The sequence below is a fragment of the Heterodontus francisci genome, chromosome 8 (assembly GCF_036365525.1).
Source record: "Heterodontus francisci isolate sHetFra1 chromosome 8, sHetFra1.hap1, whole genome shotgun sequence".
Classification (NCBI taxonomy): Eukaryota; Metazoa; Chordata; class Chondrichthyes; order Heterodontiformes; family Heterodontidae; genus Heterodontus; species Heterodontus francisci.
In genome coordinates this window covers 82,634,561-82,650,978 of record NC_090378.1, presented here as the reverse complement: position 1 = coordinate 82,650,978, position 16,418 = coordinate 82,634,561, and the positions used below count along the sequence as shown (strand labels likewise).

At 44.0% G+C, this 16,418-nt stretch overlaps 1 protein-coding gene across 1 annotated transcript in view; it reads right to left on the bottom strand.

Annotated features, from left to right (window-relative positions):
* Positions 1–1,798: 1,798 nt before the first annotated feature.
* Positions 1,799–16,418, bottom strand: part of tceanc2 (transcription elongation factor A (SII) N-terminal and central domain containing 2) — a 33,535-nt gene continuing 18,915 nt past the window's right edge. The window contains exons 2-4 of the mRNA XM_068037534.1: positions 13,144–13,285; positions 10,589–10,782; positions 1,799–2,133 (exon numbers count right to left, since the gene is read on the bottom strand). Of these exons, the coding sequence (XP_067893635.1) occupies positions 1,945–2,133; positions 10,589–10,782; positions 13,144–13,285 (525 nt within the window). The 3' untranslated portion in view covers positions 1,799–1,944. The remainder of the gene's footprint in view (positions 2,134–10,588; positions 10,783–13,143; positions 13,286–16,418) is intronic.

The window sequence follows — 16,418 nt, the reverse complement described above, 5'->3', positions numbered from 1 at the left end:
GTATAGTAGGGTAGAAAATGTAGAAGCAGGACATACTATAAACTAATATCGAAGTAGAGAATTTATGGAAAGTAATGTCAAGCTTTAAACTACCTGTGTCGGTATAACGACAAAGGCTTGTGCAAGCAGAAAACACAATGTTCTGGGGGCTGCTAGAGATAAGTGACTACTGGAACATAACAGACTGAGATAATGGAATGCTGAGACAATGATGCATGGAGAGGTTGTGGTGGAGTATGTGTACTCATGCTCAGGCTATGCAGTCCATTTGAACTCACCCCTTGGTTGGTCAAGAAAGGCAATGGTTATGTGCTGATGGGCATGGGTCTGATTACAATTGGATTCTTCAGGACAATAGTTGGATACGAGACAGAATAAGAGAGACCCTTTCGATTAGGTCCAGTATGGAGGAGAAGAACCAGAAACAAGACAAAGGAGAAGAGATGTTTGAAGAACGAAAGCTGCAGAAGATGTGCACTCCCCCATCCAGACCGAATATGAGAAGTATATATAGCCCGTGTTAGACTGTAAATCGCTGCCGGGTTAATTGCTTTAGTTTGAGTAAAACTTAATAACCTGTTCTGATTTTGTCTCAATAGATTCACAGAATATTTTGTCACATCCATTCCTGTACCAGTACAGGGGGACGAGCCTTACAACTGATTACAGCAATTACTGTACATATGTTTTGGAGCAAATAGATTGAGGGATATGGGAAGGTAGGTAGGTGGGGTTATTCTGCAAAAAGATGATGAGCTTTTTGGAACTAGCGACCTTTTCCTGTTCTCTCCTCCCCTAAAAATATATGGATATGGTGCCACATCCATGCATGTAGGACATTGCAGCTCAGTCTAATCCTGTCCTAATACAACAGTGCATATATGCACACTTTCCAGTCAGGGGTTCAGAGTTTGGTGATGGAATCTTGGCTAACATTTTCCTTTCGTAACCCAGGTGTTTTGTGGCTATTTGTACTGATTTCACCAGAGACCCAGCTAAAGTAAACAAATTCAGTACAGTCTGGTGATAAAAAAAAACTGAAACCTAACTGGTTTGCATGCCTTAGAAAGCATGATTATACCTTTGCAGCATCATGGGCAGCCTGATTCTTCTGTTCTTAAAGATGTGACAGAACAAGTTCAGTCAAATACAACGTAATGTAGGACAGTTGGTGTATCAAAACAATCAGTTTCATCTGTCCAACTAATTATCGCTGACTCAACGAGATTCCCTCAGGAGACCCCAGAAGAGTAAGTTTTACATTTGTTGTCAACCTTATGTCATCATCCAATTATGGACAGTGATTATATATAAAAAAATATATTTTTATATATAACACACCCACATACTTCCCATTTCCTAAAAATATTGGGTACACTGCTATTCTCATTTCTCTATCATCAGTTGTATGGATTCCTTTGCATTTTACAGATGGAACAAATACATCCTAAAATAAAAGCAAAATACTGCGGATGCTGGAAATCTGAAACAAAAACAAGAAATGCTGGAATCACTCAGCAGGTCTGGCAGCATCTGTGGAAAGAGAAGCAGAGTTAACGTTTCGGGTCAGTGACCCTTCTTCGGAACAGTTCCGAAGAAGGGTCACTGACCCGAAACGTTAACTCTGCTTCTCTTTCCACAGATGCTGCCAGACCTGCTGAGTGATTCCAGCATTTCTTGTTTTTGGAACAAATACATCCTATGTTCCTATGAACCCTATTTTACTTTGCTGCACAGAATGTCAATGCAATGTTGCTTTTACAGCAGTCACAATCAGACCAAAAGAATGCTCCAGCAGCTCTGTACAAACACCAGGAATTTATTAATAAGGTTCACATTTGACTCAGATTCCTTCAAAAATAAAATTTACAGTTTAAATAAAAAAGGCCACAGCAGTTCTATAAGTTCACAATTACAGAACTTCTATAAACCCATAATGAATCATCATTTCTTATGGTTTTCAACAAGCTGCTTCACTGGGAATCTGTAGGTTTTAACTTGTTCTCGGGTTTCAGACTTATGTTTTAAAGTAAAGACCAGCGCTCGCACTGTTCGTCGGTAGGAAATGTTGATCAGGCGAGAACACTGATGGAAAATCTCACGCTCTATGTTTTCAATCAGAGGGTGATCATGCTATAAAAATATAATTAAACAGATTAATTTATAGTAGATAGTGGTAAAAATATGCAAGACCTGTACAAACTAATAATTTGGCTTTAAATGCTGAAAGCAACATATCCACACAAAGTGCCCTGAAATAGTGATTGCAAACAGTGAAACTCATTGAAAGGTTCTGCAGGACAGTAGATGACTATAAGTTATACAACAAAGCAAGTCTATTTATACATGTCAAAAGTGACTATGCCTTTTTTTAAAAAAAAAGCAGTGGTATAGAAGACATGCTCATTCTGATTAGAGTTTTCCTCCCTCCTTCACAGGCTGCTTTAATGACCCCAATTACAAGCAATCTCTTGGGATGTTTATTGCAAAAAAAAACAAGGAGGTGACTTGATTGGCCCAAGGACTGCTCTGGACTCATCCAACTTCCAGAACCTATACTACAAACTGGGAAATGACCATGGAAACTGCTGGATTGTTGTAAAAATCGAACTGGTTCAACCAATGCCTTTCAGGGAAGGGAATCTGCCATCCTTACCTGATCCGGCCCACATGTGACTCAAAAAAGAAAGATTTCTATATATATATATATATATATATATATATATATATATATATATAGTGCCATTCAAAACTATCAGATGTCCCATATGAACATATGAATTAGGAGCAGGAATAGGCCACTCTGCCCTGCAAGCCTGCTCCACCATTCCATAAGATCATGGCTGATCTGATTGTAACCTCAACTCCACATTCCCGCCTACCCCCAAAAAGCTTTCACCCCTTGCTTATCAAGAATCTATCACCCAAAGCACTTTACAGCCAATGAAGTACTTTTGAAGTGTAGGAAATCTGGCAGCCAATATGTACACAGCAATGCATGTACCTAGATAATTTGTTTTTGCGATGTTGATTAAGGGATAGATATTGGCTAGAACACCAGGGATAACTCCCCTGCTCTTCTTCAAAAAAAATGCCAAGAGATCTTTTACATCCACCTGAGGGCAGACAGGGCCTCAGTTTAAAGTCTCATCAGAAAGACTGCACCCCCAATAATGCAGCACACTCTTAGTACTGCAATGGAGGGTCAGTTTTGATTTTTATGCTCAAATCCTGGAGTGGGACTTGAACCCCAACCTTGTGAATCAGGGGAGAAAGTGTTTTTAAAAATTAATTCATTCATGGGATGTGGGCATCGCTGGCAAGGCCAGCATTTATTGCCCATCCCTAATTGCCCTTGAGAAGGTGGTGGTGAGCCACATTCTGGAACCACTTCAGTCCATGTGGTGTAGGTACACCCACAATGCTGTTGGGAGGAAGCTTCAGGATTTTGGCCCAGTGACAGTGAGGGAATGGTGATATAGTTCCAAGTCAGGATGGTGAGAGTATTGGAGGTGAGCTTGTAGGCAGTCGTGCTGCCATGCGTCTGCAGCCCTTGTTCTTCTAGGTGGTAGAGATTACAGGTTTGAAAGGTGCTGCTGGAAGAGCCTTGGAGAGTTACTGAAGTGTAATTTGTAGTTGGTACACAGTGCTGCCACTCTGTACTGATGGAGACTGAATGTTTAAGGTGGGGTGCCAATCTAGCGGGATGCTTTGTCCTGGAAGGCGTCGAGCTTCTTGAGTGTTGTTGGAGCCGCAATCATCCAGGCAAGTGGACAGTATTCCGACATACTCCAGACTTGTGCCTTGTAGATGGGGGACAGGTTTTGGGGAGTCAGGAATGAGTTACCACAGAATTCTCAGCCTCTGACCTGCTCTTGTAGTCACAGTATTTATATGGCTGGTCCAGAAAATTTTCTGGTCAGTGGTAACCCCCAGGATGTTGACGGTGGGGGATTCAGCGAAGGTAATGTCAAGGGGTGACTATCAGATTCTCTCTTGTTGGAGATGGTCATTGCCCGGCCCTTGCAGACAAATGTTAACTTGCCACTTATCAGCCCAAGCCAGAATTTTGTCCAGGTCTTGCTACATGTGGGTATGGACTGCTTTGGTATCTAAGGAGTTGAGAATGGTTCTGAACACTGTGCAATCATCAGCGAACATTGCCACTTCTGACCTTATGATGGAAGGAAGGTCATTGATGAAGCAGTTGAAGATGATTGGGCCTAGGACACTATCCTGTCCTGGGACTGAGATGATTGGTCTCCAACCATCTTCCTTTGCGCTAGGTAAGACTCCAACCAGTGGAAAGATTTCCCCAATTCCCTTTGACTTCAATTTTGCTAGGGCTCCTTGATGCCACACTTCGTTAAATGCTGCCTTGATGTCAAGGGCAGTCATTCTCACCTCATCTCTGGAAATCAGCTCTTTTGTCCAGGTCTGGACCAAGGCAGTAATGAGGTCTGGAGCAGTGTGTCCCTGGCAGAACCCAAACTGAGCACGGGCAAGAAGGTTATAACTGAATAAGTGCCACCTGATGGCAGGTGTCAATAACACCTGCCATCACTTTGCTAATGATTGAGAGTAGACTGATGGGGTGGTAACTGGGCAGATTGGATTTGCTTTTTCTGGACAGGACATACTTGGACAATTTTCCACATTGTCAGGTAGATGGCAGTGTTGTAACTGTACTGGAACAGCACGGCTCAGAACACCATTCTGAAGTACAAGTCTTCAGTACTACAGCCAGGATGTTTTCTGGACCTTTGCTTCATGTAGTGCCTTCAGCCGTTTCTTGATATCACGTGGTGTGAATCGAATTGTCTGAAGATTGGCATCTGTGACGCTGGGAACCTCAGGAGGAGGCCGACATGGATCATCCACTCTGGAATTCTGGCTGAAGATACTTGCAAATGCTTCAGCCTTGTCTTTTGCACTGATGTGCAGGGCTCCCCCATCATTGAAGCTGGGTATGTTTGTGGAGCCTCCTCCTCTGGTTAGTTGTTTAATTGTCCATCGTCATTCATGACTGGATGTGGCAGGACTGCACAGCTTTGATCTGATCTGTTGGTTGTGCGATTGTTTAGCTCTGTCTATAGCATGCTACCTCCACTGTTCTGCATGCATGTAATCCTATGTTGTACCAGGTTGACATATAATTTTTTAGGTATGCTTGGTGCTGCTGCTGGCATGCTCTCTGGCATTTCTCATTGAACCAGGGTTGGTCCCCTGGTTTGCTAGTAGTGGGAGGGTGTGGGAAATGCCGGGCCGTGAGGTTACAGATTGCGGTTGAACATAATTTGGCTATGCTTGATGGCCCACAGCACCTCATGGATGCCCACTTTTGAGCTGCTAGATCTGTTCTGAATCTATCCCACTTAGCACAGTGATAGTGCCACACAACACGATGGAGGGTATCCTTAGTGTGAAGATGGGATTTCGTCTCTACAAGGACTGTGTGGTGCTCACTCCTACCAATACTGTCATGGACAGATGCATCTGCAACAGACACATTGATGAGGACGAGGTCAAGTAGGTTTTTCACTCTTTTTGATGTTCTTTTGAGATCCTTAAGGGAGAGGGGGAGCAGCCCCAAGTCGTGGTCCACATAGGCACCAACGACATAGGTAGGAAGAGAGATGGGGATTTAAGGCAGAAATTCAGGGAGCTAGGGTGGAAGCTTAGAGCGAGAACAAACAGAGTTGTTATCTCTGGGTTGTTGCTCGTGCCACGTGCTAGCGAAGCGAGGAATAGGGAGAGAGAGGAGTTGAACACGTGGCTGCAGGGATGGTGCAGGAGGGAGGGTTTTGGTTTCCTGGATAATTGGGGCTCTTTCTGGGGTAGGTGGGACCTCTACAAACAGGATGGTCTTCACCTGAACCAGAGGGGTACCAATATCCTGGGGGGTGGAGATTTGCTAGTGCTCTTTGGGGGGGGGTTTAAACTAATTCAGCAGGGGAATGGGAACCTAAATTGTAGTTCCAGTGTACAGGATGTTGAGAGTAGTGAGGTCAGGGATAAGGTTACAAGGACGCAAGAGGGCACTGGCAAGCAAGAACTTGGTTTAAAGTGTGTCTACTTCAACGCCAGGAGCATCCGGAATAAGGTGGGTGAGCTTGCAGCATGGGTTGGTACCTGGGATCTCGATGTTGTGGCCATTTCGGAGACATGGGTAGAGCAGGGGCAGGAATGGATGTTGCAGGTTCCGGGATTTAGATGTTTCAGTAAGAACAGAGAAGATGGTAAAAGGGGGGGGGGGTGTGGCATTGTTAATCAAGGAGAGTATTACAGCGGCAGAAAGGACGTTTGAGGACTCGTCCACTGAGGTAGTATGGGCCGAGGTTAGAAACAGGAGAGGAGAGGTCACCCTGTTGGGAGTTTTCTATAGACCTCCGAATAGTTCCAGAGATGTAGAGGAAAGGATAGCGAAGATGATTCTCGACAGGAGCGAGAGTAACAGGGTAGTTGTTATGGGGGACTTTAACTTTCAACATATTGACTGGAAATACTATAGTTCGAGTACTTTAGATGGGTCAGTTTTTGTCCAGTGTGTGCAGGAGGGTTTTCTGACACAGTATGTAGACAGGCCAACCAGGGGCGATGCCACATTGGATTTGGTACTGGATAATGAACCCGGCCAAGTGTTAGATTTAGATGTAGGTGAGCACTTTGGTGATAGTGATCACAATTCGGTTAGGTTTACCTTAGCGATGGGCAGGGACAGGTATATACCGCAGGGCAAGAATTATAGCTGGGGGAAAGGAAATTATGATGCGATTAGGCAAGATTTAGGATGCGTAGGATGGGGAAGGAAACTGCAGGGGATGGGCACAAACGAAATGTGGAGCTTATTCAAGGAGCAGCTACTGCGTGTCCTTGATAAGTATGTACCTGTCAGGCAGGGAGGAAGTTGTCGAGTGAGGGAGCCGTGGTTTACTAAAGACGTTGAAGCGCTTGTCAAGAGGAAGAAGGCGGCTTATGTTAGGATGAGACGTGAAGGCTCAGTTAGGGCGCTTGAGAGTTACAAGCTAGCCAGGAAGGATCTAAAGGGAGAGCTAAGAAGAGCAAGGAGAGGACACGAGAAGCCATTGGCGGATAGGATCAAGGAAAATCCTAAGGCTTTCTATAGGTATATCAGGAATAAAAGAATGACTAGAGTTAGATTAGGGCCAATCAAGGATAGTAGTGGGAAGTTGTGTGTGGAATCAGAGGAGATAGGGGAAGCGTTAAATGAATATTTTTCGTCAGTATTTACAGTAGATTTAGAGATACAGCACTGAAACAGGCCCTTCGGCCCACCGAGTCTGTGCCGACCATTAACCTCCCATTTATACTAATCCTACACTAATCCCATATTTCTAACACATCCTCACCTGTCCCTATATTCCCCTACCACCTACCTATACTAGTTGCAATTTATAATGGCCAATTTACCTATCAACCTGCAAGTCTTTTGGCTGTGGGAGGAAACCGGAGCACCCGGAGAAAACCCACGCAGACACAGGGAGAACTTGCAAACTCCACACAGGCAGGACCCAGAATTGAACCCGGGTCGCTGGAGCTGTGAGGCTGCGGTGCTAACCACTGCGCCGTAGAGAAAGAAAATGTTGTCGAGAATACTGAGATTCAGACTACTAGGCTAGATGGGATTGAGGTTCACAAGGAGGAGGTGTTAGCAATTTTGGAAAGTGTGAAAATAGATAAGTCCCCTGGGCCAGATGGGATTTATCCTAGGATTTTCTGGGAAGCCAGGGAGGAGATTGCAGAGCCTTTGTCCTTGATCTTTATGTCGTCATTGTCGACAGGAATAGTGCTGGAAGACTGGAGGATAGCAAATGTTGTCCCCTTGTTCAAGAAGGGGAGTAGAGACAGTCCTGGTAATTATAGACCTGTGAGCCTTACTTCGGTTGTGGGTAAAATGTTGGAAAAGGTTATAAGAGATAGCATTTATAATCATCTTGAAAAGAATAAGTTCATTAGCGATAGTCAGCACGGTTTTGTGAAGGGTAGGTCGTGCCTCACAAACCTTATTGAGTTTTTCGAGAAGGTGACCAAACAGGTGGATGAGGGTAAAGCAGTGGATGTGGTGTATATGGATTTCAGTAAGGCGTTTGATAAGGTTCCCCACGGTAGGCTATTGCAGAAAATATGGAAGTATGGGGTTGAAGGTGATTTAGAGCTTTGGATCAGAAATTGGCTAGCTGAAAGAAGACAGAGGGTGGTGGTTGATGGCAAATGTTCATCCTGGAGTTTAGTTACTAGTGGTGTACCGCAAGGATCTGTTTTGGGGCCACTGCTGTTTGTCATTTTTAGAAATGACCTGGAAGAGGGTGTAGAAGGGTGGGTTAGTAAATTTGCGGATGATACGAAGGTCGGTGGAGTTGTGGATAGTGCCGAAGGATGTTGTAGGGTACAGAGGGACATAGATAGGCTGCAGAGCTGGGCTGAGAGATGGCAAATGGAGTTTAATGCGGAAAAGTGTGAGGTGATTCACTTTGGAAGGAGTAACAGGAATGCAGAGTACTGGGCTAATGGGAAGATTCTTGGTAGTGTAGATGAGCAGAGAGATCTTGGTGTCCAGGTACATAAATCCCTGAAAGTTGCTACCCAGGTTAATAGGGCTGTTAGGAAGGCATATGGTGTGTTAGCTTTTATTAGTAGGGGGATCGAGTTTCGGAGCCACGAGGTCATGCTGCAGCTGTACAAAACTCTGGTGAGGCCGCACCTGGAGTATAGCGTGCAGTTCTGGTCACCGCATTATAGGAAGGATGTGGAAGCTTTGGAAAGGGTGCAGAGGAGATTTACTAGGATGTTGCCTGGTATGGAGGGAAGGTCTTACGAGGAAAGGCTGAGGGACTTGAGGTTGTTTTCGTTGGAGAGGAGGAGGAGGAGAGGTGACTTAATAGAGACATATAAGATAATCAGAGGGTTAGATAGGGTGGATAGTGAGAGTCTTTTTCCTCGGATGGTGATGGCAAACACGAGGGGACATAGCTTTAAGTTGAGGGGTGATAGATATAGGACAGATGTCAGAGGTAGTTTCTTTACTCAGAGAGTAGTAGGGGCGTGGAACGCCCTGCCTGCAACAGTAGTAGACTCGCCAACTTTAAGGGCATTTAAGTGGTCATTGGATAGACATATGGATGAAAATGGAATAGTGTAGGTCAGATGGTTTCACAGGTCGGCGCAACATCGAGGGCCGAAGGGCCTGTACTGCGCTGTAATGTTCTAATGTTCTCTTATCATCTGCCACAAGCCCAGTCCAGCAGATAGGTTATTCAGGACTTGGCAAGCTCGGTCAATAGTGGTGCTACCAAGCCACTCTTGGTGATGGATTTTGAAGTCCCCCACCCAGAGTATATTCTATGCTGTTGCCACCCTCAGTGCTTCTTCCAAGTGGTATTTAACATGGAGCAGCACTGATCTATCAGCTGAGGGAGGGCTGTAGGTGGCAATCAGCAGTAGGTTTCCTAGCCCTTGTGTGACCTGATGCCATGAGACTAGATGGGGTCCAGAGTCAGTGTTGAGGACTCCCAGGACCACTCCCTCCTAACTGTATACCATTGTGCTGGCACCTCTGGTGGGACGGGATATACCCAGAGATGGTGATGGTAAAGTCTGGGACTTTGGCTGTAAGGTATGATTTGAGTGTATGACAATGTCAGGCAGGCTTGACAGCTCTCCCACTTTTGGTGCAAGTCTCCAGATTTTGAGGGGAGGAAGATTTTGCAGGGTCAACCTGGCAGGGTGTGCCTTTGTCGTTTCCCAGCATTGGTGCTTAGGTCAATGCCGGGTGGTCCATCCAGTTTTATACTTAGTCAATTTTTCTGTAGTAGTTTGATATAACTGAGTATCTTGTTAGGCCATTTCAGTGGATAGTTAAGAGTCAACATTGCTATGGGTTGGAGTTACACGTAGGCCAGACGGGTAAGGATGGCAGATTTCCTTCCCTGAAGGATATTAGTGAACCAGATGAGGTTTTTTTTTTACGACAATCCAATAGTTTCATGGTCACCATTACTGAAAAGAGCTTTTTATTCCAGATTTATTAATTAATTGAATTTTAATTCTTCCAGTTGCTGTGGTGGGATTTGAAATTACATCTCTGGAGCAATAGTCTAAGCCTCTGGATTACTAGCCCAATAATGTTACCACAATTCTAATGGTCCCCTAACTGATCCACAGCTGACACCAGTCACACACTATATGCCTGACTCTTAATGTCTTCAGGGCAACTAGGGATGGTCAATAAATACTGGCTTGCGCAGACACCAAGAACAAAGAAATCCCACCTTGTTGTTTCCCTGGAGTCAGGGGCTGCTATGTAGCCCTTGGGCTAGTGTGAAGTGCGAGGCCATACAGCCACTGTGTAACTGAACTACTCCACTCCCCACATTGATGAATGGGCTGTAATGGAGCAAGACCCGACTACACAGTTTTCATGTTGGCAATTTTTTTTCAAATAAAAAGTCAAAAGGTTTTCTGGTAGACTCATTTTCTTTTACAAATGTGGAAAGCCTCCAATTTAAAATATATGTATAGAAATTTGGCTTTAGTTTCTTTCAGTGTAGAGAGTTTTTAAAAAAATTACCTCCAGTTCCAAGGCTTCAGTTAACAGTTTTCGAGCATTACTCCTAAGAGACTCTGTTTTAGAATCACATCGCACCTCAATGGATTGCTTTTCTCTGTTTTCTTTTATGAAGGTTCTCCACGTTGTGTAAATGACCTGAGCAAGCTTGGCCACTTCGGGGTCTGAATTTTTACGCATCTTGTTCACAGTGTGCCCTAAGAAACGCAAGGAGGGAGATTCAAATCAACACAAGTTAAAGCAAGATGCTACTGCTAAGAAGGATGACTGACTAATTAAAAATAAGCTATTGATCACTTAAGTCAATCTCAACCATAGGATCTTCTGTAGCATTAAGATCACACTATTAATTTTCTCAAAATGAAAACCTTCAAGGAGACAAAAGAAAATTACAGAAGCAGCAACCATGGCTTCAATTTTTAACTACCAGAGTAACTTTGCTACAATCTAATTGAAAGGACAGAATGTAGAAATCTTTTTAACTGGAAACCGGGTTGATTTCCATGACAGGAACTTCTATCCAGCAGAGACACACCAATATCAAATACAGCACCCTTGTGCTGCCCTGGCTCAAACCACAAACTCATCTAAGACCAAAGATCAAACCTGGGATCTTGCTGACATGCATGATTCAGCCCCCACACTAGGCAATTCGCTTTATCTCTTTCAGTGAGCTATTAAGGAACTCCACAACAATCTTATTCGGCATTGGTCACAACATATTTATCACCTTTTCAGAGTCAAGTAGCATGTTATAGCTGGAAGATTTTGAGAGTTTACACTATGCGTCAAACTTGGACACACAAGTACTTTGAGTGATTCATTTCTTTTCATCCGTTTACCTGTTTTTTTAAGACTTAAGCTGTACACTCGGGTCCCTTACACTTCCTTCTGAGTCTTATAATTTTCGCTCAGCGGAGGTTCACCTTCTCCACTTGATGCTACCTGAATTGATGCATGGAGACCAGGATCTAGTTAAGCAAATTATGAATATAATTTTTACTCCAACCATGCAATTTTGCAGCATGTTATGAAACCAGGAAAGGGGGGGGGGGGGGGGGAGGGTAGAAAAAGAGTGCGAGTGGAGCAGGGAGGGGGAGAGAATGGGGGGTAGGGAGAGGGAGACATCTACCACCAACTTGGGACTGCATTTTAACCTAAGGAGTCTCCGACACCTCAATTCCAAGACAAGGAACATTCAGGTCTACAACGCTATAAGAAATTCCTCCCAGAAAACCAAGAAAGTTTCCAACTGAACTCTCTTTACAACAATTCCTCGACTCTTTATCTCTTCTTGTGTGTGTGCATGTATGGATGAGGTGGTGAACATTTTTTTTTTAGTAAATAGTTAACTTTCTTTTTTTAAACCCATACAAAAACCTGTCGTTTGTCTATTTATTTGACCCTTAAAACACTGGGGGACGAAAACATTAGTTTTTCCAAAATAAAACAATCTGCAGGTCAGTTGAGAGGTGAAAAGTGGAAGTCACCCACACCATTTCCCACCTGGCCATAACAGTGTGTGAAATTTTAGACATGTGAGGGTCACAACTAAATGTGTTTGTGCAACTGATTGCCCGGCATCCACATATGAAACGTACACTGTTTTAGGCATCCACTCTCTGCAATAAACAGTTTTGCCATCCAATAGTTAGGCCAGCAGGCGAAGAATTTTGCAGTTGTTCTCCATCTTTAGTTCAGACTGTCAAAACTGTGGCCACAGGCAACTGTCAAGCTGTAAACCCAAGCAACTCACTTCTATTATATGAAAAGAAAATGTTGGAAATACTCAGCAGGTCATGCAGCATCTGCGAAGAGAGAAAGAGTGTTACTGTTCCAGGTCAGTTTACTTTAGACCTTGCCCAACCTGCAACATTAACTCTGCTTCGCAATCCACAAATGCTGCCTGACCTGCTCAGTAGTTCCAAATTTTTCTGCTTATATTTCAGAGATCCAGCATCCATAGAAATTTGTTCTGGTATTTATTATTTGCTAGTTTGTGCTATTTTCAATTGAGGTTTGAATAAGTCTGTAGCCTCACTGATGAATAACCTACAAGCAGAATACCATCATATATTCATATCAGTAACTTAGGTCCCTGTATATGCAGCCATTAAAGACAAAATACTTGGACACATCTCCCTTGGTGAGTGAAAAGAGTGAGAAATTTGGAAACATTCCCAAACTATAGTTCTGATGAAAGGCCACAGACCTGAAACGTTAACTCTGCTTCTCTCTCCATAGATGCTACCAGTCCTGCTGAGTAGGTCCAGCACTTTCTGTTTTTATCCTCAAACTATACTTTTTTCTCAATTGATGGCAACAATAGCAGTAATAGAAAATCCATTAAGCCAGTTTTGATCTCCCTACTGGTACTGTGGAACGATCCACACTTCAAAATATTGGATTCGAAAGGCATGAGTAACAGAAGTACAATTTTAGTAAGGCAATTAGCAAGTTAAAAAAACATAATTTACACCAATGTCATTATTTTAAAGATTTCAGCAGAAACAAAATTACAATCTTGAAAATAAGAACTGTCTAATTACAATCTTTACCTATTTTAGTTGAGCGCAATACTTCTTGCGATGGTATTTTCTTCTTTAGTTCTAGTAATGCTTCCATTAAGTTTTCCTTTGTTTGACTAGGCAGCTCCAATATGGATTTATATCTCTTAATATCTTCAATCACCACAACCCTCTGTTTTGGAAATAAAAAAACATTAGTTACCACTCAAACACTACTCCAGTGTAAACGTGAAAGTCACATTATGAGGTGGCTCCACAAATATCCCCATTCTCAATGATGGGGAACCCAACACATCAGTGCAAAAGATAAGGCTGAAGCATTTGCAACAATCTTCAGCCAGAAGTGCCAAATGGATGATCGAACATGGCCTCCTCCTGAAGTCCCCAGCATCACATATGCCAGTTTTCAGACAATTCGATTTACTCCGCGTGATATCAAGAAACAAGTGAAGGCACGGGATATTGCAAAGGCGATGGGCCCTAACAACATTAGAACCATAGCGAAATTATAGCACAGAAGGAGGCCATTCAGCCCATCGTATCTGTGCCGGCCGAAAAAACTAGCCGCCCAATCTAATCTCACCTTCCAGCACCTGGTCCGTAGCCTTGCAGGTTACAGCACTTCAGGTGCATGTCCAGGTACCTTTTAAATGAGTTGATGGTTTCTGCGTCCACCACCATTCCTGGCAGTGAATTCCAGACACTCACCACTGAGTGAAAAGGTTTTTCCTCATGTCCCCTCTAAATCTTTCTACCAATCACCTTAAATCTGTGCCCCCTGGTAATTGATCTGTTTGCTAGGAGAAACAGCTCTTTCTTGTCTAGTCTATCTAGGCCACTCATAATTTTGTACACCTCAATTAAGACACCCCTCAGCCTCCTCTGTTCTAAGGAAAATAACCCTAGCCGAACCAATGTTTCCACATAGTTGCAACTTTCAAGCCCAGGCAACATTGCAGTAAATCTCCTCTGCACTCTCTCCAGAGCAATTCTGTCCTTTCTGTAATGTGACACAATACTCCAGCTGTGGCCAAACCAGCGTTTTATACAGTTCCAGCATCACATCCCTGCTTTGTATTCTATACCTCAGCCAATAAAGGAAAGCATTCCATATGCCTTCTTCACCACTCTATCCTACCTCTCCTGCCACCTTCAGGGACCTGTAGACATGCACTCCAAGGTCTCTCACTTCTTCTATCCCTCTCAATATCCTCCTGTTTATTGTGTATTCCCTTGCTGTCTGCCATGCGGGAACTTGTCAAATGCCAAATTCCGGCAATAGTACTGAAGACCTGTGCTCCAGAACTTGCTGCACCCCTAGCCAAGCTGTTCCAGTACAGCTACAACACTGGCATCTACCCAGCAATGTAGAAACTTGCATAGGTATGCCCTCTGAACAAAAAGTAGGACAAATTCAACCTGGCCATTTACCGCCCCATCAGTCTACTCTCCATCATCAGTAAAGTGATGGAAGGTGTCGTCGACAGTGCTATCAAGCAGCACTTGCTTAGCAAAAACCTGCTCACTGACACTCAGTTTGGGTTCTGCAGAGCCACTCCGCTCTTCAGTTTTAGTTTAGAGATACAGCACTGAAACAGGCCCTTAGGCCCACCGAGTCTGTGCTGACCATCAACCACCCATTTATGCTAATCCTACACTAATCCCATATTCCTACCACATCCCCACCTGTCCCTATATTTCCCTACCACCTACCTACACTAGGGGCAATTTATAATGGCCAATTTACCTACCAACCTGCAAGTCTTTTGGCTGTGGGAGGAAACCGGAGCACCCGGAGAAAACCCACGCAGACACAGGGAGAACTTGCAAACTCCACACATGCAGTACCCAGAATTGAACCTGGGTCGCTGGAGCTGTGAGGCTGCGGTGCTAACCACTGCGCCGCCCTCATTACAGCCTTGGTTCAAACATGGATAAAAGAGCTGAACTCAAGAGGTGAGGTGAGGTGAGAGTGACTGCCCTTGACATCAAGGCAGCATTTGACCGAATATGATATCAAGGAGCCCTAGCAAAACTGGAGTCAATGGGAATCAGGGGGAAAACTCTTGGCTGGTTGGAGCCGTGCCTAGCGCAAAGAAAGATGGTTGTGGTTGTTGGAAGTCAATCATCTGAGCTCCAGGACATCACTGCAGGAATTACTCAGGTTAGTGTCCTAGGCCCAACCATCTTCAGCTGCTTCATCAATGACCTTCCTTCAATCTTAAGGTCAGAAGTGGGGATGTTCGCTGATGATTGCATAATGTTCAGCACCATTCGCGACTCCTCAGATACTGAAGCAGTCCATGCAGAAATGCAGCAAGATCTGGACAATATCCAGGCTTGGGCTGATAAGTCGCAAGTAACATTCACAAGTGCCAGGCAATGACTATCTCCAACGAGAGAGAATCTAACCATCTCCCCTTGACATTCAATGGCATTATGATCGCTGAATCCCCCACTATCAACATCCTGGGGGTTACCATTGACCAGAAACCAACTGGAGTAGCCATATAAATACCATGGCTACAAGAGCAAGTCAGAGGCTAGGAATCCCTCAGTGAGTAACTCACCTCCTGACTTCCCAAAGCCTGTCCACTATCTACAAGGCACAAGTCAGGACTGTGATTGAATACTCTCCACTTGCCTGGATGGGTGCAGCTCCAACAACACTCAAGAAGCTCGACACCATCCAGGACAAAGCAGCCCACTTGATTGGCACCCCATCCACCAACTTCAGCTTTCGCTCCCTCTACCACTGAAACACAGTGGCAGCAGTGTGTACCATCTACAAGATGCACTGCAGCAACGCACCAAGGCTCCTTTGACAGCACCTTCTAAACCCGTGACCTCTATCACCTAGGACAAGAGCAGCAGATGCATGGGAAAACCACCACCTGCAAATTCCCCTCCAAACCACACACCATCCTGACTTGGAACTATATCACCGTTCCTTCACTGTCGCTGGGCCAAAATCCTGGAACTCCCTTCCTAACAGCACTTTGGGAGATCTTAGAGGCATGGACATTAGAGATCAAAATTACAGAAATGTGAGCACTTTGACAAAAATGCAGATCATCCAAAATTGTGTACATTATCTAGTATCAGAGTAACACCTACTTTCTCCATATTTACAAACTACTGGGCTATATGTATACAAATTATATATCTGGCAGTACATAGTTATAAGAACATGAGTTAGGAATCATGTTTCAGTTATATACATTAAAAAAAAATTTTGCCTGAATTTTAATTTTTTTATTGGTTTCATAAGACAATATTCGATCTAATCTTTGCCTCAAACATCA